A 27,079-nucleotide genomic window follows, 5' to 3' on the forward strand; every position below is an offset into this window, starting at 1 on the left:
GCAGCCCCGTGGCAGGTAGCAGGGGGGCCACCCGCAGCTTCAGGAAATCCCGTTTGCTCACAGGGGCCAGTTCAAGAGGAGCTGGGTGTTGCTAGATAGGAGAGGTCCAGAGAGTGATGGGAAGAGGGCCTGGGAAAACTCCTAGAAAGATGAAAAAAAAGTGCTGTCCTTGGGATCTGTGATGCAGCGTGGCAGCGGCTGCCAGCCCCTGTGCTCCCCTGCATCCTCGGAAAACTCCGAGAGGGAAGGCGGTGATATTAACGTGTGAAATCGCAGGGAAAGAAGGAAAGACTTTCTCATGCGATTTGCCGTTGTTTTCCTTGCAACTCGCAACTGAACGGTCACACGCAGGAGGCCGTCAGGCCGCGGGCACGGAACTCAAACGCTGGACATCCGCGTGGGTAACCGCGACGTCCCCGTCCCCGCCGGTCACGGCTGGTCTGAGGGGGAAAAGGAGCGGAGACAAGACTCCGTGGTGCGGGGCGAGCGCTGCCCCGCGGGGAAGGGGCGATTCCCCGCCGGCCCCGCGGCGAGGGTCCCGCTGCCGGGGTGGGGGGGGTGCGCAGCGGAGGGGCCGGGCTTGCGGCACATGGGGCGGGGGGCGCCGGCAGCGCCAGCCCGGGCCGCGCCGCGGCGGGCCCCGCCGCCTCCCCGGCGGCATGGGAGGAGAGGGGAGCGCGGCAGGGAGCCGCCCGCCGGGCCCCGGCATTGGCGGCGGCGCAGCAGCGCTGGCAGCGGCGGGGCCGGGAGCCGCCGGCCGCCGAGGGGAGGGGTCCGGCTCCGTGCGGTCGCGGCGGAGCCGGCGCTGCGGCAGCAGCAGGCGCGGCGGGGCGGAAGTCCTTTGTTGCAGCCGCGGCGGCAGCAGCAGCAGCAGCGGGAGCGGCAGCGGCGCGGGCAGCTCCCCCTCGGCGGGCCGCCGCCTCTCCCCGCGCCGCGGGTAAGCGGGGCCGTGCGCCCCTCCGGGCGCTGGGGAGAGGGGCGGGGGGAGGCGGGAGGCGGCCGCAGCTCCGCCGGCGGCGGGAGGTGGGAAGTGCCGAGCGGCGGCGGCCGCGGCATGGCCCGGCGTGGCCCGCCATAGTGGCGCGGGGGGGGGGGGGCGGGGGAGCGGCGCTGCCAGGTAGGGGCTTTCCAGCCGCCGCTGGTCCCTGGCGAGCGGCCCCGCCGCCGTGACCTTGCGGCCCGGCGGCCTGGCCCGGCCCGGCGCGGCGCCGCCCGGGCTGCGCGGGGGCTGAGCGGCGGCGCCGGTCCGGCGCGGTTCTCCCGCGGCGCTGCGCGGGGGCCGCGGTCCACCTGCGGGGCGGGCGGGGGAGGGAGGCGGGCGCGGCGGCCGGCGGCGGGGCCCTGCGGGAGCGGGGGATGCTGCGGCGGGGCGCCGGCCTGGGGACGGAGAAGCGGCCTAGGCGGGAGCAGAGGCGGGAGCCGGGGAAGGGCACGGCGCTGCCCTCCTTACTCCGGGGCTCGGAGTCACGTTGAATATCTCGAGTGCCGTTACCGCCGCCTAGCCCCGTCCCCCCGCCAGCGGGCCGGCGGATCCCAGCGCTGCCTTCTCTTTCTTTTTGCTTTTCTTTCCAAACAACAAACCCCAAAACTTCGAGCGAGTTGCAGTAGTTCAGCGAAGAACCGAGCTGCAGCCTGGAGGGAATGCTCCACCCTGCCAGGCAGGAGACTTGGGTTTCACTCGGGGCTGGCAGCGCACAGGATCGCCTCGGAGGCGGCTGGAAAGGAAAGGGAATAGTTTTGTCACATAAAAACAAGCCCTGTGTTGCTCTGGGAGCGGTGTCGAAAGTCTCGTTCCTCAAAGGACTCTTTTCTTCTCGGATAGAAAGGTAGTAAAAAGAGTAGAGGAAAGGGGACTGAAAACGCTGGGGGTTTGGGGCGGGGGTTTTATTCCTTTCTGGTTTTCAGGATTTTTTGTAACTCTCGTTCTCAAGTTTGGCCTATCTGTCGGCTGATGGAGCAGTGCCGGTTCCTCTTGACACGTAGGCATGGGTTGGATGCTGTTTAATATTTGGGTATTTACTGCCAGATTATGTCATTTGCTTGCATTAGTTCCCTTGCACTAGAGTATCGCAAGGTAGAGCACATACTGCAAAACTATCTGGGGCTGCAACAGTGTGGTGTTCCTTAGGCATTTAATTACATTAAACAAACATTCCTTTAATTAAAGGTGTTTGTTTAACATTCCTCATTACAGCTCTTGGAAAAACCCACACAGCAGCCCTGAGCAGGGGGGATGCGGGCTTCTCATTTTTACCGAATTACAACTTAAGCTTTCATGGCGAGCGGGGGAGAGGCATTGAGACCATATGGCCGTGGGGAAAACCGGCCAAACGTGAACGGTTGGAGCTCTGGCAGAGATTTTCCTAGGCAGCAGCAGAGCGAGTTGACAAGCTTGTGGAGCGATTTTTGGGTGACTGGCCAGAAAACCTGAGGACTAACAAGTGGCGTTAGTTGCACTCTGCTGCTCTTTGAGGTAGCAGGGAACCGGCAGGCACCCGGCCGGGAGGGGGGGGGGGAGTTGCATGGAGGGGGGTGGCTTTAGGAGGATGTAGGTAATGAAGACGTGGGTTGGTGCTGCGTGGGAAGCTTGGAGAAGTAATAGAAGCCCCTTCTTCCTGGTAGCCGGAAAGTTTTGTGTGGAATAAGATCACAGACTTAACAGATGCTTCAGCTCTGCTTGCACAAGTCTTTTCTTCACGTGGTGTTGTCACTGGCACAGGAATTTGCAGCAATTACGTTGGGAGTGCTCATATCAACCAGTGATTTGGGTTTTTTAGATGCTTTCTTACTTGAATGTGTAAGGGTAATTGTTTCTTTCACAGATTTCCATTGTTGCTGACAGTGGAGAGCCCTGAAAGTCTGGAATAGACAAAGCCTTAGTAGTTACTTGTCTGCTGTATGGAAACAAAATCGCTGCTCAGAATTGAGAGAATGAAGGTTTCCTGATAAAAATCCTGGTGTCCTTTCTCTTAGTTGTTACAGCTGGACCTCTCACTAGAGTCCTTCCGGACCTCACATGCATGTAGCGTGAGAAGCCCCATGTGCATTTTTCAGTCTGACCAGTGGTTCCCCAGCGGTTGGGTTATCCTGCCCTGCATCTGCTGGGGCACGGTAAACACCGTCACCCAAAGAGTTCTGCTGCGGACACAGCGTGTGGGCACAACAGCTGACATAATTTGCATGAAGACCATTTATATCCTCCAATTAGTCTGGTAATTTTCTCTTTGTGCATGTTGTGCCATTGCAAAACTCTCTAGAATTAGCTGGCTGTTGCTTTTTTCCCCCATATTAAACCTGTTTCATTGGATGGAGACCTTAGTGGCTTTTTTTTTTTTTTTTTTTAATGTGCTGCAAGTAAAATGTGAAGCATTTAAAACCAGAGTCAGTCAACAAAATCTGTAGTCTGACCTGCGTGTCACAAGTTGCTGTGCTTCATTCATGTGCATCCAGCAAGTTCTTACACCAAAGTACGACTTGTATTTAGCCAGGGATGCTTTCCTGGAAGGCACATGTATCTTCATTTGAGGGTCTCAAGAGATGGCTAAACTACCAAGATGCCTCTTGAAGTTGAAAGTTAGGATAAGTCGGACAGCCTAGATAAAAAAGGCTCATCTTTCTGCTACAAGGCGTAAATGGAGTGTCATAATTTTTTTCCCCACTAATTGTTTCTTTTAAACATATCACTACCATGTCGCCCAACAACTTTTTACAACTTTAAAGGTGTAAGATAAAAGACAACTGTGATTTTCTAGAGTAATCCTTTGTGGCTAGCAAGTTACTTTAAAAGCTCTCTCTAGTACTTTTACTCCATAGAACTGATCTAAAGTTGTTTGAAGTTCAGATGGGGCATTAGTGCAAACTCCGTTTTCTTAATTTATTCACTCCTGCTTTTCTGACACCTTATTCCTTGTCTTTCAAGGAGTGTTCTTACCTAAGAACATGTAATACATCTTACCTAATTCTCAGTTAGCAGCTGAGAATTATAATGTGCTAAATTGTGATGTGATGGCTGTTTCTCATTTGCGGACATGGGTGCTGAATCAGCGGAGAACTGCCTGCTGAGGGGGGGATCGAGTGGCTCCGACAGCTCGTGGCTGGGGGCTTTGGAGCATCTTACCTTTCCCCGGTTCAGATCTAGCCCAGGTGTCAGCTGAAACTTGTTTCTATACGTTGGCCACAAGTCTGTTTAAAATGAGTTGATTCAGCCATCAGGATGTGTCTGAAGATGAGTATCTACACCATTGGAAATGGCTTCACAACTAGCACTCCTGAAGGTAGCTGACTGGAAGGGCTATGGGAGGACGATAAATTATATCTTCAGTCTTTCGTAGCCTGAATAATGGAGCTTAATTAGATTTTCCCTGGCAGTACATGGAATTCCCATAATTGTTTTAATTTGTGATCAAGACTGTGCTTGCCATGCAAACTGCATTGTATATCCCTATCTGCTGTTGAGGTGGATGGTGGTCACCTGGCCCCAAGTTCTTTGCTGTTTTTGCAGCGATTGTATAAACTGAGGCACCTTCTTGGACTCTACAGTACCAGAGCAATCTCGGTGGCTGCTTCTTGAGTATGTCTAGATAAAAGCTGTATGGTTAATGCACTAGCTGAAAGCTGAAGCTTCTCAGGCATCATGCATGGAACTTAGACACGTCATGTAGGATTTTCTCCTGGGCATCTAGGTGCTGTCATTAAGGAACCCAGATTCTTTGGTGCAACTGACCCACAGAGGCAAAATAACCCTTTAGGGAAGAGAGTCCTTGGGACCTTGTGCCAGGGTGGGACACAGTGTCAGACTGTGATCGGGAATTTGCTTTCTACTGCTTGTTTCATTGGATAACTGGGCGTTGTTTTCCTGAGGTTTTCCAGTCTCGTTTTCTATTAGCACCAAATTCTCCACTCATTTATTGTACTTTTGTCCAGCCTGCTCTTGGTTTCCAAAGAAAAGCAGCCAGTAACTAAGCGTGTAAGCGCTCCGTTTTTGCCTGCTCAGCAGTGGAAATGCTGGGTTTTGAAAACCACCTACTAATTTTAGGAGCCAAAAGGCTCCTAAATTCTGAACCTTGTGGTACGTCTTTTTTAAAGACAGAGAACTTAGCAAAAGAACTTTACCAGTTCTTTGCTTGAGGACTGTTTTTACTTCTTTAGTTTTAAAACATCTCAGAAAATGTTAAATGTGAGGAAATGACAAAAAGCGTGGAGCTATAGTAAATCTTGTTAGCAGAGTTATAAACAACGTGTTTGGTTCATGTAATAGTGCAACTTACCTTTCGTGGTAATGACTGAATAGTAATAGTACGTGAGCGGTGACTCAAAAGAAAAAATCTGATGGCAGACAAACAGCTTGAATCAAAGCATGGCAGTGTAAAAATAACCATTTACTAGGAACATAAAATGCATATGGAGACTTTGAGTTTGAAAATCAGAGTGAAATTACTACTCAAGTATCTTCACTTTTCATATCAGATACCATTCTAGCATATTTTTTCAGAATGCCTCTGCATCGTTCAGTATTGCTTATGGCGTGGCCTGTTGCTGTGTTTACTGTACAAATTGATCATTGCTGAAGACGGAGTTACTTGGGTTCCTCATCAACTTCCCTGTGACATTTGTGACTACAGTATTTGGGTGCTTTGCAAAGGTGGTGTGCTAGTCATTTGGGCAAGTGGCTGTTACTTCTCCTCTTTATGAAACAGCATAAAGAGTCAGAGAGGATCAGAAATGCTTAAAAATTTTGGATTGTCAAACTTGTATGCATAGAGTTTTAATTTCCCAAGATGATTAATGCAGGCAGAGGATAGCTCCCATTGGCTTCAGCTGCTGTTGGTTGTGTTTCCCTCTGTGAAGAAATTGGACATACCAAAAAAAAAAAAGCAGGTTGAAATGACCTATTCTGGTACTGATGGCGTTGGGATGCTGTTCTCCACGGCAGTGTTTGTTGCTGTGAGATTCTCCTTCTTGTACCCCCGGTTTCATTCACATCTTCCAACTGCTGTGCCGAATAAGCCAGGTATCTTGTGTTGTTGCTGCTCAGATCCATCCCTGGACAGATCTGGAGGATGCGCTGAGTAAGGAAGGGAGCCTTTGGTAAGAGGAGGGCTGGAGGACTACTACAATATATACATAAATGGCAGCTGAATTAATCCTGCATTAATTATGGCATTTCTTGTGTATACACTTAACTTTGAAATGCTGGGTTTTCTGTAAAAAGGACCTGTTTTTATTCTAATGCCTGCTTTTTTTCCAAAGCAAACTTCAAAAATAGTTTGCAGCATTGAACCACCCACATGGGTGATGAATGCAGATCTTTGCCATTTTAGCAATTAAAGTAACAAAATAATGGTAAATGATTATTTTGGGTTGGGAAGGAGTTTGTCAGCAAGCCTGTGATATTTGCTGATGGAAAAGGGATGGCAGAATTGGGAATTCAGGGTTCAATTCCAGCTCTGATGGGGTGAATGCTCTAATTGTTTTCCACCCATTCCCCAGCAAAAGCATGTCTGGTTTTTACCCCTTCTGCCCTAGCCCCTTCCTAGGGCTCATCTTAGCCCCTTGCCCAAGCATCTTCCCTCCACCATTCAGACCTGCATTGCACCCATTTTTAATTCCCGCTGCTGTTTCCTAATCCCAGTCCCCTCCTCTTGGCTCATCACTCCACTCTCAGCCTGCCTCTCCCTGCTGATTTCCAGAGGTTTTCCCTCCCTTACAGTTCCCAGTCTCCCTGCATTTTCACTAAGTCCACTCCTGGGTCTGGCTCTCATCAGCCAGAACCAGGCGTCTTTTCCATCCAGCTACCGGGAGGGATGCTAAAACCTAGCAGCAAGTTGCGGTGTGGAGCAGTCTCCGGCGAGCCCTGCTGGCAGTTTGTGACTCTATGGAGGTGGCACATCGAATCACAGAATGGTTTGGGTTGGAAGGGACCTTTCAAGGTCATCTAGTCCAACCCCATTCAACGAGAAGGGACATCTTCAACTAGATCAGGTTGCTCAGAGCCCTGTCCAGCCTGACCTTGAATGTTTCCAGGGGTGGGGCATCTACTGCCTCTCTCAGCAACTTGTGCCAGTGTTTCACCATCCTCATCGTAAAAAATTTCTGCCTTATATCTTGTAGTTTAAAACTGTGGCAGAGCTCTGCACGGAAGGGGGGTTACACCCCAGGTGGGATGGTGCAGGCAGGCCCTTACATACAAAGGAGCTGCAGGAGGATGAAATGTTCTCAGCAAGGCTGTAATCTGAGATTTTAGTAACTAACAAAAGTCTTAAGTGTGAACAAACTGATAATTTTTATCTTCTTCTCCCCCTCAAGCTTATAGCTTGGCCAAATTCAGGCGGATTTGTATATCATGACAACATATCCAAGACGTAGCACTTCTCCCATATGAAGTCTCTCTTCAAAGATTTTGGAAAAGAAACTTTTATTTTTAAAAGAAAAAGTAGTAATCTACATATATGAAAGCTTTTTCTTAGCCTCATTTTTGGAAGCGTCTTGGCTGAAATTTTCTGTGGAGGGGAAAAAAATTAGATCAGTCCAAAGCAGACAATTGAGAAGGAACGTTTTGCCTTTGCTGGTTGAAATGTGTCAGTTTTAAATAGCCCAACACATAGTGGGAAGTGTTGGCAGCTGTAAATGTATAGTTACATACAGCAGGTTAATACAGCATCCAGAGGAGGATGCCAGTACTTTCATTAACATAAATAACTTCAAACACTCTCTATTTTAATACCTATGTGTAGTACTACCACAACAGAGGCCAGGTACGTATCTGAGCATCTTGCCATCCAGGTCAAGTGACCTTGTGCTTGGGCTGTTTTTTTCCAGAGTGGTGGTAGGAGGAGGTGGGCATTGCCAGTGGATCATTGTTGTGTATCGGGACAGTGCTGAAAGCTCTGCAAGAGTTGTCCTGCAAAAGGGGAAATATATTTCCTTCTTTCAAAGAAGAAGGAAACCTAGAAACGATGGGTTTGTATGCTGTCACTCCAGTGGCTGCCGGATCATTCTCACTGTGTGGAAATGCCCCCGTCTGCAGGTGCATTCAGATAGTTTGTGACTTTGTTTTTCAGTACAGGCTTGCTGCTTGTACTGCTCTTCTGCTATTGGAAGATGTGATGGAGTACTTCTAGCATACAAAAATTTTTAAATGAAAAAATAAAAACTTGCCACTTTATGAGGATGAGATTAAGACCAGCTGTCTTCAGCCTTTTCTTGTCTTGTCGGCAGTTCACACCAAGAGGCCAGCGGTGCCCGAGACTGCATCTTCTCACTTTCTTGTTCGTTTTCACTCTTATAATGTGGAAGTTGAAGTCAAGTCTTTGTCATTATGCAGCTGCTGTTCTTAATACTTGACACAGTGTACTGAATTATATTCAAGTATCTAATAAATTACCTCAAATCCAAAACACGTTAGCACTTGGAAGAATATGAAGTGCCTTTATTATTATGTTGAGAGCTCTGCTGTTTTTCACAGAAACATCTGAATTCACCCAGTGACAGACAATAATCAATCTTCTGTAGAAAAGACATGAAGTTGTTTCAGAGACTCTCCTACTTTCAGAGCCACCCTTTTGTGAGTTACTAAGAAATCCATTAAATTAATTCCGTGCAATGAGTTGTATTTCTGCAGTGGACATCACTGGGCCAGAGTGGTCAGAGAATTATTATGGCAGGGTGCTCGCCTTGAGTTTTGGGTTTGGAGGATTGGGTTGAGAGGGAGGGGAACAGCTGCCATTCAGATGCTCATAGTCAGTGTAGTTCAACCCAAATCCCAAGGTTCCTGTTGCTGGATAAGGTCTTGTGCTGGTGGTGATCCATATGTAGTGCTGTATGAATTGGCAACAGGCTCAGTGAGCATGTTTTTCTCTTAAGAGCTTGAACATGTTTCTTCCATGGCAGTCCTTCGTGGAATGAAGAACGGTGACTTAACATTAGGTTTGCTACTTAACAAGCCAGGCAACACCTACAACTTGTAAGTTCAACACTAATTGTGGAATTTAATTTCTCCACCTGTTTCCAGCCTCTAGGAGATGTAAGCTGTCAGAAGAATAAGAAGAAACAGGGAGCATTTTTGTGTGTATTTTGTTTAAATTTTGGACAGTTGAAAGAATGGTTGTAAACCAATCCATGTATTTAATTGAGTGATGCCATATAATATATGTTGTTTGCTAGCCTGTACTTTATACAGATCTCTTATTTGCATTGTTTGCAGTAACCTTGAAAAATGTTAAGAATGCTCATTATTGCTTGAGGTTTTTCATTTCAATTAGGGCGTTCTTTGTACCTTCTTTTGGTTTCTCACTCCCCTCCCTGTGCAGTTAGTACAGACCACGTATATCAGTAAAGATTCTCCAAAGTGGGTAGTGACTAGCTGTTGGATCTGGCCATGCTTGGTTGAGTTTATCTTCTGTAAATCAAATGCACACCTCCCGTGTACAATACATTTCTTCTGGATGTTTTTGCTAACATAAACTAGTATGTTTTCTTCCTCTTTTTCTCTTGAGGACAAATTAGTCCTTTCACTTACAGCAATCCTCAGCACTCACAGACCTGTCTTCGTCACGGCCTCAGTTCACTGTGGCTCCACCTCTGGCTTGCTGTCCCTTCACAGTTCTCCATTGCTGAGTTTTTCTTTGTCCAGTCTCCCGTCTACATGTTTTGATTATATTACAGTGCTGTGAACGAGTGGTTTTGCGAGCAGTTGGAGGCACGGCGTGCACCACTTCCTGCCTCGCTGCAGTCCGCGCGGCTGTGGCGCAGCAGCCTGGTCACCAGCTGCAGCAGGCTCGTATGTGGGACGCGCCATCGCAGCCGGGCTGCCCTGGGCTTCTGAGAATGCGTTTGAGTTCGCGGTTCCTGGTTTGCAAGACGCCTTGCAGATAAGGTTGAGACTGTCCCTGAGCTGCCCTGAAGAGCAAAAAGTGTGTAGATGCAGCCTGTGTGGATGCTCCACTGATGTATGTTATGAGTTTCCTTTAACGAGGAGGGAGAGACCAGTTTGAGCCTGGCCTGGTTTCCAGTATGTGTTGCATCATATGTCTGTTGGACTGACAGGTGAGAAAGGCAAGTTGAGACTGAAGAGTGGTTTCTTACAGTCAGCTTACCTTCTATAGGTGTTGTCCTGGGGCCATCTTACAGAAGTCTACCCTGTGAAGTTTTTGAAGTTCTGCATCCAGAATTTATATCTGAAAATCTTGGCTGTAGGACTTTGAGATATATTTGCTAATTTACATTCTAGCAGCGTTGCTCTGATTGACATGTGTGGTGGTTATGTTTATTAGTTTACTAGTCTTGTAAGTCTAGTGGTGAGAACATGGAATTATGGATGTTTTCACTGGCATCAGTATTTCTAAGTAGTTACCAGCAAAGATCTCCAGACAGGAAGCTGTACCACAAACAGTGTGAGAATAGGAAGATCTAAAGAGGAAAAAGATTGCAGTTCCTCCCTGCGTTTAAGCAGGTTTTTGTGCTTGTGATTTAACAGATGTCTTCTTCTTTATGCAGGGCTATAATTGAAGTACAAGATGGCAAGAACCAGCCACAGCAACTATGTCCTTCAGCAGCTAAACAACCAAAGAGAGTGGGGCTTCCTGTGCGACTGCTGTATCGCTATCGATGATATTTACTTTCAAGCACATAAAGCAGTCCTTGCTGCATGCAGCTCCTATTTTAGGATGTTTTTTATGAACCATCAACACACTACAGCCCAGCTGAATCTCAGCAACATGAAGATTAGTGCTGAATGCTTTGATCTTATTTTACAGTTCATGTATTTAGGAAAAATTATGACAGCCCCTGCCAATTTTGAGCAATTTAAAGTGGCCATGAACTATTTACAGCTATATAACGTACCTGAATGTCTAGAAGATATACAGGATACAGACTCATCTAGTTTAAAATGTTCATCTTCTGCTTCTAGCACCCAGAATAGCAAAATGATATTTGGCGTGAGAATGTATGAAGACACACTTGCTAGAAATGGCAGCGAAGCAAACAGGTGGGGCATGGAGCCGCCAAGTTCAACAGTAAATACATCCCATAACAAAGAGCCTGATGAAGAAGCTTTGCAGCTAAGCAGCTTCCCCGAACAACTGTTTGATGTCTGCAAAAAAAGCACCACATCCAAATTCTCTCACACAAAAGAGCGCGTGTCCCACTCGCGCCGTTTTGGAAGAAGCTTCACCTGCGACAGCTGCGGGTTTAGTTTTAGCTGCGAAAAGCTACTGGATGAGCACGTGTTAACGTGCACTAACAGGCATTCCTACCAAAGTGCCAGGTACTACGGTGCTGAAAAAATAGACTTTAATGAAAAGGACTCTACTACTAAAATAATCTCCACACAAACCGAAAAATATAAGGGGGACTCGAGCCAAGCTGCGGACGATTCTTCATCTCCTGTGTCAAACATCACAAGCAGAAAAAGCAGCACGGTTGCCTCCGAGACATCAGGTGAAGAAGGAAGTAGAGCCTCTGAGAGGAAGAGGATTATCATCAAGATGGAACCAGAGGACAATCCTGCAGATGAGCTGAAGGATTTTAATATTATTAAGGTGACGGATAAAGACTGCAATGAGTCTTCTGACAATGACGACCTAGATGATGAACAGGAAGAGCCGCTTTACAGATACTATGTTGAGGAAGAGATCAGAGAGAAGAGAGGTGCTCGGAAGACTTTAAAACCCCGTTTATCCATGGATGAGGATGAAAGAAAGTGTTTGAAAAGTCCACGGCACCTTAACAGGAAGGCTCCTTCAGTGCAGGAAGATGTGGAGAATGCTCCCTGTGAACTTTGTGGGCTAACAATCACCGAGGAAGATTTGTCCTCTCATTATTTATCCAAACACATAGAAAATATATGTGCTTGTGGCAAGTGTGGTCAAATACTGGTCAAAGGCAAGCAGTTACAGGATCATGCGCAGACCTGTGGAGAACCCCAGGATCTGACCATGAACGGTATCAGAAATTCTGAGGAGAAAATGGACTTAGAAGAAAACCCCGAGGAGCAGTCGGAAATAAGGGACATGATGTTTGCAGAGATGCTAGAGGACTTCAGGGACAGTCACTTCCAAATGAACAGCCTTCAAAAAAAACAGTTATACAAGCATTCTGCCTGTCCTTTCCGATGCCCTAATTGCGGTCAGCGTTTTGAAACTGAAAACCTGGTGGTTGAACATATGTCAAACTGCCTGGAGCAAGATCTGTTCAAGAACTCCATGATGGAAGAGAACGAGAGGGATCACAGACGTAAGCATTTCTGCAATCTTTGTGGGAAAGGATTTTATCAGCGTTGCCACTTGCGGGAACACTATACCGTTCATACCAAGGAAAAACAGTTTGTTTGTCAGACATGTGGGAAGCAGTTCTTAAGAGAGCGCCAGTTGAGGCTGCACAATGATATGCACAAAGGCATGGCCAGGTATGTCTGTTCCATTTGTGATCAAGGAAACTTCCGAAAACATGACCATGTACGGCATATGATATCTCACTTATCAGCTGGAGAGACTATATGCCAGGTCTGCTTTCAGATATTCCCAAATAATGAGCAACTGGAGCAGCACATGGATGTTCATCTGTATACATGTGGAGTATGTGGAGCAAAATTTAATTTGAGGAAAGATATGAGATCTCATTATAATGCCAAGCATTTGAAAAGAACATAAGTGTAAACATACTGTTAAAGCATTAAGTTGGCAGCAGAGAGAACACCAAAGCAAGGCATACAGAATAGTAGACAAAAATTGAAAAAAAAAAAAGTCTCTTTTTTTATTAATTTTTTTTAAGACCCTCCTAACCATAGGTGTCTATTTAGGCTCATTAAGTATATAGCTTTGAAAAGCATCATGTGTTTAATTATTACATTTTCACTGTTTCCTAATATCAGTTTCTGTTCTTAATTTTATTGTTTTACTAAGTAGATATACAAATCATTATTTTTAAACTGTAGATTAAAAGCACAATGTTACCCCTTCACTGACTGCTATTAAACAGTTCTCGGATCCATGTCCGTAAGATGAGTGCTTTAATATTTCCATGTGTTGTTTCTTCATGTGAAAATTTTAGATCACAGCGATTAATGTGCAAAAGCATAATTGTTCATAACCCCCAAATTAATTTTCAAAATGAAAAAAGAACAATGCCAAGAAATAATCTTTTGCTGTCTGACTCTGCTGTAAGGGCAGAGCTGGCTGTCCTGGTCCTCTGCTTCTTGGCTTTGTTGGAACATGCATCCCAGGGGTGAGAGCACGTAGGCTCAGTTAAACCTTGCAGACTTGGACTGATGTGCGCAAAGGGCAAGGGAGTTAATGGCTGTCGGGATAACCGAGGAGTTCCCAGCAGAGTGGTCATTTTCCAGACTTGAAGTCCTAGCAGAACTGCACAACTGACGTTGGCCTTTCTTTTACTGTCTGTACCTACGTGGGTATATATAACCTGCTTATCCTACTATACAAGGGAAGAGTGGCTGTGGTGGGTTGCTAGGAATGCAGAATGGCGATGTGCATCGAAGACCTCGTTTTTCAGCCTAGCTGTAAATGGTGCCTTGCTGCTTGTGTTGGAAAGTTAAAAGTGGGATGGGTGTGAAGATAGTGCCATTGCTTGGGCGGGGAGGGGAAGGGGGAGTGTGGCTCATGTGAACCTTAGTTTTTTTGTTTTTTGCTTTCATGATACTTTCTGAATGTTCTGTTTTTCAACAAGAATATAACAAGAAAAGACTGCAGAGTTTGCTTAATAAATGTAAAGATATTTTATGCCTTTTAAGATTCCTTTTTGATTCTAGTATAGCCCTAATCTGCATAGTTTGTCTCTTAATTTAATTGAATTTTAAAATCCTACTAAGAACCAGCTGACATCAATTCAGTGAGGCAGTTTGGCCTTTGAGAAAACGAGTGGCTTTGACTCTTCTGCACCAGCTGCCTAAACGTTTATTAAGTGCACGATTTTTGATGGGGGGAGAAAAGGATCCTAATATGTACTGGTGGAGAAAAACATTAAAAAATAAAATCTAGCAGTACTTTCTCCCAGCAGACCTCACTTTATCAAAGAGGGTAGCAATGCTATTTCCCACTGAGCCATGGAGGGAGGAAAGCGATTTAGATCAGCAATTAAGGCAGTTGGACTAGATGATCGTTGTAGGTCCCTTCCAGCTGAAATATTCTATTCTATCACCTTGCATGCCGGTGGTGAAGTTGAGAATAGGAGCCAGGAGCTGAGGGCCTAGTCCAGGGCTTTCATGTGCTTGTCACTGTCAAAGTTGAGTTTTGATCCTTTCTTGTTTCTTGGGGATTACGTGGGGTACTGAGCTTTACAGTTAGACTATTTACAGAAATGAATACAGTTCACAATCTCCACTATAACAATTTAAATTAGTACGAGTTGCCTTGCATTTACTCAGTTCTAAATGTGCGTTAGAATTTCTCTGGGTTGGTGTGTGTTTCTGCAGTGATGGAGAAGACTTACCCCACCACCAGACCTCAGTCCTGAGCTGGCAGGTGGCTCCGCGGGCACTGACTGCTTCGGGTGCAGTTTGGGCCTTTAGCGTTTTGCCGTTAACTGCTCAGTCCTGTATTTTCTTGTATGATACTGAAGGCAGCCAAGACCTGAATAACACTTGGGCCAAAAAGACCATGGCCATGAATGCATTCCAGCATTTCAGTTAATTCAGAGCTTCCCCCTTTTTAGGATTTATTCTACATTCCCTATCCCAACCCCAACTGAAGCTCAGTGTGTGAAAGTTCGAAGAATAAGCGGGATGGGTATTTTAACACTTTTTAGCACTGGAATCAGTACTAAGGTGATTATAAGACCTTTCAGAAGACAAAATATTTAACTATAATGGTCATCTTCGACATGAAGTAGTTAGTCAGGTGCTATAGTGGAAGAGTTGTGGGAGTTAATACACTGCACACAGCAGTTCTCTGACATTGCAGGTTATCCCTTACGGTATCGGCTATGGCTGGACTGGGAAAAGCAGCCAAGGGAAGTGAGGGAGAACTGGAGGGCACTGGGGGAGTTGGCAGAAGAGTCTTGTGGTGCTGGGGGAGCAGGAAGGCTGAGTGGGAGAGGAGATCCTGGGTGGGAGGGAGTGGCGAAGGCTGGGGGGGCAGGATTCGAGCTGTGTAGTGGGAAGCAAATCCCAAAGGTGGCATGGAGGGGGCGGCTGGAGGAGTGGATAAAATGTCCTGTAGACGCCTGTGAGACCGGAGTGAGAATGACTCAGCTTGGCTGGGAGAGCTGTCGGCCTGGGTGATTAGCTCACTACGGCACAGACTCGGAGCACGGATTGCGTACCAAGTACAGCCAGCCCCTATGCTGGAAGGACTGCAGTGGCACAGCAAAGCCTAGATTAAAGACGTTGTTGAAAAGAAGGAGGTGACCTCTGCGAACTAAGAGATCATTCCTGAATACAGTGAAGGGCTACAAGTGATTTATGGAGACTTCTGCTCACGGTCAGGAGCCCTTGTTTACAATGTATTGGTCTGAACTTGACCCAAAAACATGTCAGAAAAAAAGTTGCTTCCTAGTATAAGCAGATCTGCCCACTACAGAAGTTAAATGGAGGAACTGGGAATGATGGTATTTATGTGTACTATCGACTTTATAAATACCCTGGAATACCTTTGTTTTTCAATTATAAGCTGTGTTGTAGTAGCCTTTCATAGGAAACTTTGTTAAACCTTTCCAATTGAACTTGAATTAATGTTTTTTCCTGCTCTTGTGAAACAAAACTGAGTGCCTTGGAGCTCACATGTATGAATGTCCAGACTAAGGCTCAGAAAGAGCATGAATTGCACTGCAGGGCTGCTTAAGAGCAGATCTACTTGTATGTAGGCAGAGAAAACCAGAATGACTGAAGTAGCCTGGAAAGTGGTTAAGGGGAGTATAGGAGAACAAATCGAAGGTACTAAGGCATAAACAAGACAGCCTGGCTTGTAAGGGGATGGGGAGAGTGTTTATGGTGATGTGTAAAAGCATACAGGGGAGCAGCAGGGACTACTGAAGAAAAGGCCTGGCGTCACAGGAGGAATTTGGCTGCTGTGAAGGGGAAGAAGGGGTGGGTGCTGAGGCTGGTCACTTCTGAGGTGTTCTCCCCAGGATGGGACAACATGTGCAGGAGAGTGAAATGATGGCGTTGCAGCACTCCTACCGTGATAAAATTACTGTGGAGACAGAACGAAAGACCTGGAAAAAAACCAGTTGCAGTTACAATATCCTAGAAGTCTTGCTGTTACTTGAAAGATAGTGAAGGGGAAGCAATAATGCTTCACTTAAAGTTCTGTTTCCTCTAAGAAATTTGTACTTCTCAGTCATCATAACATAGTTCCTTTGCATCTCCTTACTGCACTACATGGACTGTTAGAGTGTAAAAGCACTTAAGGGCCTTTGAGGTCTAAGTGTATCACATTGCACAAGGCATAGCCAGAAAGAAAAAGACTTGTGGGGTGCTTTGACTTATATTTTATAAGTTATTTGCTATTCTTATTTTTGAAGGACCTCTCTCTGTTCTGTTGTTTTCCTCATTTTGGCAGTGGTGTGGGCTGCAACCCTGAAAATAATTTACAAGTAGCCAGCCTAGCTCTTAGCTTTCAGGATTTACTACAAGTTAAAAAGAGGGAATTCATGAAGACCTGTAATGAGCTTTAAAATATCACAAAAGCTGTTGAGCTTCTTTTTTAGTTTCAGAGGAGACGTTTCAAATGTTAATATATAAATACACTTGTAAATGCTTATTGGCAACTTGTTAATTCAAAGAGTATTTACATTTGTGTATAATGATATTTGTAGCCAACAGGTCTGTGGAGGAATCATGATTTGAATAGATTAGAATATCACAGAATTCTAAGAATTTATGTTTTTATTAGGGGACTTGTCTGTTTAATATTTTAAGTTAATGGAAAAAATACAATTCAGCATATATCTTATTGAAAGCTGAAACCAGAAAATGTACTGCCCTGGAGAATTTATTAAAAACGCGTTGTTATAAAAGTGAATACTTTGACTACACTATTGTATTTGAACACGCTAGTGCTAAAGCATCGAGAGTATCTTGGCTATTGGTGGGGACATGAGTTTGCTTCTGAAGGCAGTGCCACCTTGACCCCTGGCAGCCCCTTCCTCCTCCCCACCTAGTTTCAGCTCTCATATCCCATGTGTGCCACCCTCTCCGTGGTCAAAAAGCACACATTTATGTAGCTTCCCAATGAACTGAATCAAACAATGGTCTTTTTTTTTCTTCCCTGTGGGGCTATTTTTTTGGCTGGACCAGTTCGCCCCTGTGCTTCCCTCTCCGGCTCTGTGTCAGGTCTCGTGCTAGCACAATAGAAGGGGTGTCGGGGTGGGGGGGGGGTGTAGAAATGAGTGGCTGCGAGGGGGCTCATTTGCTTAAACGAGGTGTGCCAGAACTCAAAGCACATCTGGAGCTTAACTCTGTTTCTGTCTCCCCCAACCATCCTCATGGAAGCTGAACTCTTACATTCATCTCCTATTCCCTGATAAGGAAAAAAAGACAGCCCAGCCTCTTACATACAAATGAGACACATCTAGGCTATCTATCTGCCCTCTTTATGAGAACTGGAAACCTTCCTGCATTCAGCTCACCCTCAGATATGCTCTGGAACTTTCTTAGACTGTGTAGTGCACCGCACCACTGGGTTTGTGTGGTTGGCCTGGCCCAAGGCCAGGAACGAGCTGGGCCCCTTGTCTGGCCAAACACCAGGAATGGCTCCCACCTTCCCCTGGTCTTCGAGCCCTCCAGCTGTGGGCCCAGATGCAGCTGTGCTGCCCACACACTCGACAGCTGGGCCCCCGCTCTCCTGCTGCCCTGTGTCCCTCATCGCTCACAACGTGGGCTGTTCTGAGTGTCACGATAAGGGGAGATGGCCATCTCATTTTTGGTCTAATATTGAAAGCTTGGGATAATTCCTTATGTAAGTTAAGGAGATGCTGGCAGTATCTGTTACTATCCCTGTGTACCTGCTTCTGACATTTAGGTGCTTCCTAATCTGAAAGGGTTAAAAATCAAATATTCTGGCTTCCCTAATTCTCACTTAGTTTGATGCTTGTCACAGACTTAAAGACCTGCAAGATGAAGCATGACTAATTTGACTTTATAAAGTCTGTTGAAGGATAAAAATTAGGAACGTGTTTTTAAAAGCTGACATTTCTGTAGTTCTCGGCTATAAACCAGTTTTTTTGTGTTTTCTCCAAAAAAAATTTCTAAAATATTGCTGTGCAGTGTATTCTTGAGACATGTTAGTAGGCTGAGATTTTGAAGGGGGAAGATGCCAAAAAACGGGACACATTTTATAAATTAAGTGTCTTTGCCACTTTTACAGTTCCTTCTAAAATTCTGGAGTTCATTGTGATTTTATTTTAATTTTTCATGCAGAAGGCAAATCTTAATTTGTTACAGGGCAACAGAGCTCATGACTAGGGAGTCAGTTCATCATGACTGTAAATATTCAGCCCTGAAGCAAACAGCCCATGTTCCTTTTCATGTATTTGAATGACCAGTGCCAACTTTACAAGAGAAGTGCTATTGGATCTTTCTTTGGGTCATTTTTGGCCTCGTATGTCTTGTAGGGTTTGTTTTTTTATTTAAATCATAGGAAAACCGTATTGTGCATCATGCTTTAGAGAAACTGGTTTTAGTAATTTGTGCACATTCTGTATACAAAAGTAGTTGAAAATGTTTTGGAAGTTTCATATTAATGTATTCAAGGGAACCTAACAAAATTACGAGATGAGAAATCAGCAGACAGTCCAAGGCCAGATTTTGACTGTTTGTTCTGTGTAGCTAGCGTGGCACACCTCACCCCAAGAACCCAGAATTTCAGAAGGGGTCAGTATCTCTGATTCTCTTACAAGAAAACAAAAAGGTTTAATCCTTTCCTGTGCCTTCTGGCAAACTAAAACTATAGTAAATCTTCCTGCAGCTACAACCACAAAACCAATGCTGCATCTAGCATTTCCTATGGGAGAAAAAAAAAAAAGTCTCCGTTTCAGAGCTGTTCAAGAACTTCCCTCTCTGATGAAGTCCTGATGCTGCTATTGTTCTTACTCAAAGTCAGCTGTGATTTGCATCAGTGAGATTTTGGGGTGTATTTTTTTTTGGTTGCAAATAAGAGATGATCTCAGATAAGCATGTCTTGTGGTTCTGTAGACATCCCAAGACTCCTGACAGGAATGAGAAGAGAGCATGCCTTAAAGGCCTCCAAATCCTGGAAGCTTGTGTGGATTGTGGGAAATCCACTGGAAATCGGGACTGTCTGCAAATTCTTGGTTTGTCAACCTGTCTGTCAGGCAAAGTGCCACCTGTGTCAGCAATTGCCAAGGTCTCTGCAGCAGCAGTGTTGCCAACATGAAAGATGCAAAAATCACTCTTTCCCCATCTCTTCTCCCCCGTTTCACCTGATGACAAGGTTGCTATTTTAAAAATTCATCCTTTTGGCTCTTCTATTTGCCTTCTGTTTTTTGAAATGGGAAGATGTGCTTTCTTTCTGTTTTAAAGCAATGACTAGGGCTAAGAACTTGCCTTTTTTAATAGTTCTCACATGTTCAGTTGAAACTACGCAACTCAGTAATACCTATTCTTTCCTTTTTTAGGTAACCATCCCACTACATTGGGGATGGTCACCAGAGGGACTTCTGCTTCTGACTCCCCAGAAAATGAATGGGAGAAATAATATAATGTCCTTCTCTCCATGGCAAAAGCCCCAAGACCATGAAAGTTTGTGGAAATGCAGATATGCTGACTAAAAATAGAGTTTGCTGAATACCATAGATTACTTTTGGTTTTGGCAATACATACACCAGACTTCTGGTATCGGTTATGCTCCTTCCTTTTACATAAGTCATCGTTAGAGCATTTATTCAGGATGCTAAAGATGGTGCCTCTGTTTCTTCCCTGCCTGTAGGGTTACTACTGGTACCTACTGGTAGAGAGTCCGGACTACCAAGCTACTGAGATTCTGGTTTCTAGCTGTTGGTTATTTAATTATTTATACAGAGTGGAAACATTTTAAGAGATGAAATCTAGAATATCCCTCCTTCAGGAAAAGGATAGATACAGTAGTATTGTAGAAGGAGGAAATACAGGGTAGGTTCCCTTGGAACTGACAAATTGTCTCAGTATGTCCCACAGCCCAGGAGAGAGCTCGGATCTCTGAGCTGCACTGCTATCAGGTAGATTAATTTGTGTACACTTACATACGCTGTAAAACATGACACTGGCACTGTCTGCATGCGTGGAAGTATGAGGATTAGCCCCACCTAGTCAGCTTTCAGACGGGGTTGGGTTTCACTTAGATTTTACTGGCTGTTCCTAACATGGAGAGTTCTGCCAGAAAAGACAGAGGTCCCAAGGAAGAGTAACTTAAAAACTGAGAAATAAGTCAATTAAGACACAAGAAATCTTGCAGTAATTGTTACAGTTCTTTCAGCTTTAGCTTGCTGTGCAAAGAGTTAAATAGTTCAAAGGCAGTTTCCTCTGGAGAATGTTTATTTGATGAAGTTCAGTGTGGCTTAGACCCCAAATAGAAATACTAGCTTCAAACAGAGCACTACTATGAACATAGGAATAGTCTGTGGCCTTCCAGACCTCACAAGCTATGTTGGTTTGTTACACAGAGTCAGAACAAAGATGTCCCTTAAAACACATATACATTAACTCAGTGTATTTCACACACCACAATCTTTTATCTCAGATCTGCTTTTCTCCCCAGTCATTGGGGTGGTGCCAAAGTCACGGAGATCCTGGATGATCTATAGACTTCTCAGTAAAAAGTAGGGTATGATTGGACCATCCAAGCTACTTGGATCATTAGAGAAGAGGCTTTGAGTGCTACTGCTCCTGTTTACTAAGCTTGAAGTACTACATCCTTCAGATTTTGGAACAGTGCTTATCTTTGCTTCTTGATTCCCTTTACACTGCAGAAAGTAGGGTGAAGAAGCAGCCAGCGGGTGCTTCTCTTTTAAATGGAGCCTGAAGATCTTGTTAGCTGGGGGGTGTTGTTTTTCTGTTTCTTCAGGTCCTTTAGGTGGCTGAATCTTCAGACTTCTAATAAATGTGCTAAGCATTAAAAAAACTTTATTAAGACATGATAAGGTACACCAAGTTCAACCACTTCATGTTAACAGTCCAGCCCATGCAGATGCTATTAGTAGAGGAACCTGCTACCATGCCAAATCTGGGGAGTTATCTGTGATCTATCTCCAGATCCTCCTTTTATTTGTAAACATCCAGCTAATCACAGACTTCCTCTGACTTTTATGAAGTGGAAGAAACTGCATCCTTTGTACCATCTCTGAAGTGCGTTAACTTTGCAGATGTTCCCGGGTTGGTGTGATGGGGGGTATGAGCTCCATCTGGTGGCTAACTGGAAACACGCGCATTTCTCTTTTAAAAGCTCCACGGTTTCTCCAGCTGAGCAGAGTTTACTGTGGGAAGAGGGAAGCAGATCCTCTTGCAGCTGTGCATTCCTAAAACAACTTGTGTTTTTAGGGTAGCTAGAGGATTTTAGAGTCTGCGAGGAGGGCACAACATTTCACCTCTAATCTAGCGTACTGTGGGCTACAAGCTGTTACTAATGCCAGCAGTTCTCTGGTGTTCACAGTTCTGTACGTACACCACACCACCACAGTTGGCACTGATTAACAGTATTTTTGCAGTCTCATCGGAAAAATGTAATTTAATATTCACAGGCAACCCACCTTCCCCCACTCAGAGGTGGTCCCACACAGCATAGTTGGTGTAGTTGAGGGTGGTGGTGTAAAGCAGCTCGGTCATGCCGCGTGAGCTGTGTATGATCTGCAAATAACAGAGATCTTTGATGGTAAAATGCAGGCCAGCATCTTAATAAACAGCAATGTTAAGCACTGATGTTGCCTGGGGAAGAATAATATTCACGTGCATAGTGTAGTTAGAATACCTTTTGTCCTCCTTTGTTCGTTTGCAAACAAAAAAAGGTATTTCCTGACCTTGGAGCTAGTCAAGCAAGAGCTACTCTGAGATAACAGCATCAGTCCAATGAATTCCCTTCCCAGATTCGAAGAATGTATTAGGCAGACCCCTGGACTTGCTGCCAGAACCAGCAGTACTTTGCAGTTAGCTGTTTCCCCACGTTCACATCGCCCTCCTGGCAGGAAGTAAAAGCCATTTGTCCCAGATTGCTTTTTTTGCCCACCATCAGGTGTGTGACATGGCACAGAGGGCACATACAATATACAGACAGTTCTGGGCCTGGCACATGCTGCGAGGGCCTGGCCACATGGCACACGGGGCAGCCTGTAACGCGCCCTGAAGTGTGGAGCACCACTCTCAAGGCTTTCCTCTCAAAGGCATGCCAGGAAATTCAGCCCTGAGCTGGCCTTGAGGATGCTCTAGCAGGTAAGGAACGCAGACAGCGGATAAACCTGGCTTCACCTGCAGCCTGAAGCCTTTCCTGCTCTGCAGTGTAGACACAACCGCTCCGTCCTGGGCTGCCATAGTGTGCATAGAAACACCAAGTGTAAATTAGCCAGAAGCGGGACAATCGTGTACTTTGTACCATGCAATTTACATATCCAGAAGAAGATGTCAGTGTACTAAGAAAAAAATTCCCTGAGGATTGTCTTTAAAAGTTACGTCCACATGTTTCCAATTTCTTGACTGTTCGTATCAGATACAAAGCTGCTCATATTTGTCATAAATTAGTTTGGTCTAAGAGACTTACAGGAACTGTAAGTATTTACATCTTTTAACTGCATTTAACCTAAAATAAGAACTTGGGGAAGGGGGTTAAGTAAATATATACCCGTTACCTCTGAGTTAGGCAACGGGAGTAAAAAAAACCCACCCAAAGAGAGGCAAATATGAAGCAGTAAGAAGTATTGCAGGGTGGGGGTGTTCCAAGCTATGAGAAGCCCAGGCTGAGGGGAAATACGACTCGTGCAATTTTTTGAGCATCCGCTAAGCCAAGGCATAAACCACGGCTGGAAAGTAACACATACAGTATCAAAAATAACTTCTGGGAGGCTTGGGAAGTGATGTTTTTCTTTGGCAAATCTTTAGCTGTTTTGAAAATGGAAGGCAAAGGAGAAAGAAACAACCAAAAGTTTCTGAAACAAGGTCAAAACATTGTTTAAGGTTGTGTTCTGGTGGGGTAGGGGTTAAAGGAAAGGAAGCGTATGGGTTTTAAACAGAGTTCCTGACTGTGGTGGGTGCTCTGAATATAAGTGAAGGATGGGTATTTAGAGCAAAACCACACCATCGTGAGGTGGGAGGGACCACATCATGCTAGCAAATACAGTACTGGCGTGTGGGCTTCTGACTTTTAATGTTTTTCTTGCATTTCTTTTCTGCATGGCAGTAGTGAAATAGGGACTTCTAAGCTTCTGAACAACTGAGAGAACCAGGTTTGAAGAAGACATGAGGAAGAGCTGGTCGGCCAAAGATTTCATAAAATCTCAGAACCGCGTGTGCCAGATCTGAACTGGCACCACCTTTGCTTTTTTGACATACTGCAGCAGTTGCAAAAGACACCAAAGCTGTCACATTAGAACATGCAGTGAAAGTTGTTTTGGACTCGTCTCTGTATTAGAAAACTTACTTCCTTGTGACTACTATTTACACCTGTCAAAACCAAATCTGGTCTCCTTTCACGGAGCAGAGAGCCAAAAGAGGCAGATGCCAGGTGTTAAGGGCTGCACTGAAATGAGTTTGCAGAACTTGCTATTCACGTGCTGGAGTGCTCCTTTTCTGAACTGAGGCATCTTAGAGTTTCTGTCAAAAACTGTTTAGATTTTTTAGTTCAAAATTAGAAGTGTATACTCGTGAACTGAAATTTATGTGCTTTCAGCCAGTTACAATGCTAAACTATCAAGTGTTGTTAAGAAAGAGAAAACAAAATTAATCTGGAGTACAAGGTGAAAAAAAATCTTAAAAACTGAGGACAGAGGGTCCCTGAGGAAGGACAGGATGGTGAGAAAGATCCAGCTGACCTGATTCCCCCCGCTGCCGTGATCATCATTTGCAAGCTGAAGAGGACCTTCCATGGAACACAGTGCTTGTACGTGGAGAGTAAAGAAATGGTGCTCTGGTCTCATTACAGGAATGGTGAAAAATGTTTACCCACAAGGAGATGAGTAAATGTGAAATAATCTTCACGGGGCACAGGGTGCACCTTGTTGCGGATCTAAGCCTTGCGAAAGCTCACCTGAAGAGCAGAATCAGGCATTCATGTTCAGATTTGAGCGTGTTAGGAATCCTAATGTTTCCAGCTCAATTAACCGGGGAAAAAACCTAACCCAAATAAAGCAACAAGGCAGTAAACCTTTCAAATTAGGGCCAGCACGGATTAAAAAAAATACTAATTTCTTTTACTTCCCCCAGACAACAGCGGATCAGATTGAGATGTAAGCAGGCTAAACATGCTGATCTGTATTCTGCTGTAGTTACGCATCTTACTAATTCTACTCATGACTATAAAAAGATGTTTCACTGTTCAGTATAACTGTTACCTCAAGAAGAGTCTGTCTATAATTTTATTTACAATTGGCATAATTTTCATTACTGTTGTTATGAAGTGTGTAAAATATTGTCTGTATTGCAGCTTGTATAGGGCATGTGTCTGTGCTTGCTTTACTCTTTCTGAGTTTATAAAGTTGCTATACAAATGCAAGAAAAGATGGTCAGGTATCTTTGAATGTGGTTGCTTCCCCTAATTGCATAGCCCCAGACATTTCAGCGTATAGATGTTGAAGGCATTGGCTCTGTTAACACCTAACACCTCAGACATTAATATAGGCATTTTAAGCGCCTTCGGTGCAGTACTGGAATGCCGACACTTCTGTCCCAGTGGCTGTGCTGGAGCAAAGGGGAAGACAGTGAATATCTGGGCAAAGCCAGGTACCGCTGGGGACTCCGCGGGGAGAAGGCACAATATAGCTGGGAAATGGAATAGCAAATGGGATGTCCTTTCCATAGAGAACAGGAAGGACCTTCGCGGTAGGACCACCACGAAGCAGAGGGGAGAGGTAAATATGTTTATAGCATCACCTAAAGATAGGCCTTCAACAGTATACTGAGTGTAGGACACCTAGAACAGGCCGTGACTGTTCTGTAACTTCGCAATTATTTGCAGTCTATGTAGAGTATCAGTGGAGACATTCCAGGTTAGTTTTCATCATCTTTAAAGCTTATTCTGTGCGTTGATACGGTATCTTTAATAAAATATTCTTACAAATCTGCTTATTACTCTCATTTAATTCCATATTATATGTCAGTTCATAACAGTCCTGGCAACAGGGTGAAGTTCCCGTTACCACCTGCTTCATCTGCTCCTGTGTTTTGCCCATTCACCTGCTAAGAAGGCCAAGAGAGAAAACTGAGATAAGTAAAAATCAAATAATCATAGGAATGAGAAAATAAGAGAAATTTATAGCACTGCTACAGTTCAATTATTATGAAAATGCTTCACACTAAGCATTTAAGTGAATCTGAGCTATTAATCAAATTATATTGATCTCTGAGTATGAAGTATTGGCCTTTGCCTGTGGCTACAGTACACCATTTCCCTTAAGACTCATCATCCTTTTCCAGCTTTACAGTTACTGCCCATAATTACAGTATGTTGTTTAACCCCATTCACAGCAGTCCTAGACAAAATCCTCCGCTTTCGTTTATTCACCCCTTGGACCATATAGAGTATCCTTTTAGTATCTTCAAACAAGACCAAGCAGAGTTTGACTTCAAGTATCCTAGAACGTAAGATTAGAATTCAAAATAATCCTGGCAAGGTGCAAACATGATCTGAAAACACGAGATGCTATTTAATAGGAACAAGCGTAAACTGGAAACACTAGCTGTGGAAGTAAAGGAACAGCTACTTAATTGAAAGGATTCAACGTGTTGCTTTGGATCAGCTTCTGAAAATGAGTCTGCAACATCATGCTGTTGCAAATAAAGGTAAAAACTGAGCTGTCTAAACTGGAGTATAACCTGCTCCTTCAGAACTGCTCAGGTATGAGCTAGCAGTGTCTCCAGTTTTGATCATGGGACTTGAAACATAAGATACAAGTTGCATGCAGAGAATCCAGGAGAAAGCAGTGAGAATGTCGGGAAACCAAGAAAACTTTGAGCACAGACTGAATGATTTTAGGTCATCTTACAGAAGAGATGGTAGAGGGCAAACATGATGATCTTCATGTACATAAAAGCCAGTTGCAAAGAAAAATGGAGTAACATTTTTTCCTATCCACAATCGATAGGAATAGAAATAATTGCCTTAAGTTGTAAGAAAAGAGATTTTGGTTAGACACAAATGACCTGTTGAGGTCCTTTTCTGAGATCTGATTCTGTGATTACTTGCAAACTATCTGCTTTCAACTCCCTTATTTATTACTGCCAGTAGAGCTGGCACTGCCTGCGAGGAAAGGAGGCTGCAGTTACAGGAAAGGAAAGAACTGACTGCCTAAAATGCACAGCGCACCGGTTTATCTAGCTAGCGCTAGTGACACTAACCTCAGCTTTTAATCATCCCTCAGCAAACTGTCAGAAGTCTATGTAAATAAATGCGCTTTAAAACCACTTAATTATAAAATAATTATTCCTTGAAATATCAAGCGTTAGTTTAATCGGTGTTGACAACTTCCATAATTTTATTGACTCTAATCAGTCTGAGGCAGCCTGGTTTTAGTTGTGAGATGGTGTAATCAGCTAGTTTATTTATTAGAAAAAAATGAGCTCTGCAAATTACATGGAAAATCCTAAAAGTGTCATCTGAACATATGCTAAGATTAAAAAGCCAGAAGGTGAATAAAGCCACGTGTATTTTAAGCTCATAATTTTAAACTAGGTTGATAATTTTAGGAGATCTGACTCATGATTTTTGAACTTCTGGTTTGGCAATACCAAATTACTGGACCCTGTATCCTGCTGTTCTGAATATTTCCATATTACTGACCATGCCTTTGCGTAATTTGCCAAAAACACGTTATACTGATTTGCAGAACTTCAGTTTGTTATTCACAAAACCAAAGGAACACTTATTTAAGAAGCATCATGTATTGTGGCTGCCTTTCAAATTAAGGAGGAGCATCTGTGTGCAAAAAGTAG

General features: G+C 44.5%; 1 protein-coding gene across 6 annotated transcripts; it reads left to right on the forward strand.

Moving 5' to 3' along the window:
- The first annotated feature begins 378 nt into the window (after window positions 1-378).
- Window positions 379-25,213, forward strand: ZBTB1 (zinc finger and BTB domain containing 1). 6 transcript variants are annotated; one of them, XM_074869045.1, is made up of 3 exons: window positions 795-937; window positions 10,495-12,406; window positions 23,334-25,213. In XM_074869045.1, the coding sequence occupies exons 2-3, from the start codon at window positions 10,515-10,517 to the stop codon at window positions 23,368-23,370; spliced, it is 1,929 nt and encodes a 642-aa protein (XP_074725146.1). In that variant the 5' UTR covers window positions 795-937; window positions 10,495-10,514; the 3' UTR covers window positions 23,371-25,213. The 6 variants fall into 6 exon arrangements, with proteins under 6 accessions (XP_074725145.1, XP_074725146.1, XP_074725141.1 ...); XM_074869042.1 differs by lacking the exons at window positions 795-937; window positions 23,334-25,213 and adding exons at window positions 1,332-1,826; window positions 2,823-3,212 and having other exon boundaries at window positions 10,495-12,990; XM_074869043.1 differs by lacking the exons at window positions 795-937; window positions 23,334-25,213 and adding exons at window positions 1,332-1,826; window positions 8,465-10,044 and having other exon boundaries at window positions 10,495-12,990.
- The last annotated feature ends 1,866 nt before the right edge of the window (window positions 25,214-27,079 follow it).

The sequence above is a fragment of the Strix uralensis genome, chromosome 4 (assembly GCF_047716275.1).
Source record: "Strix uralensis isolate ZFMK-TIS-50842 chromosome 4, bStrUra1, whole genome shotgun sequence".
Lineage (NCBI taxonomy): Eukaryota > Metazoa > Chordata > Aves > Strigiformes > Strigidae > Strix > Strix uralensis.

Bases quoted from the DNA above. Each gene is read 5' to 3' on its own strand.
- ZBTB1 (XM_074869044.1), top strand. From the start codon at position 10,515: ATGGCAAGAACCAGCCACAGCAACTATGTCCTTCAGCAGCTAAACAAC.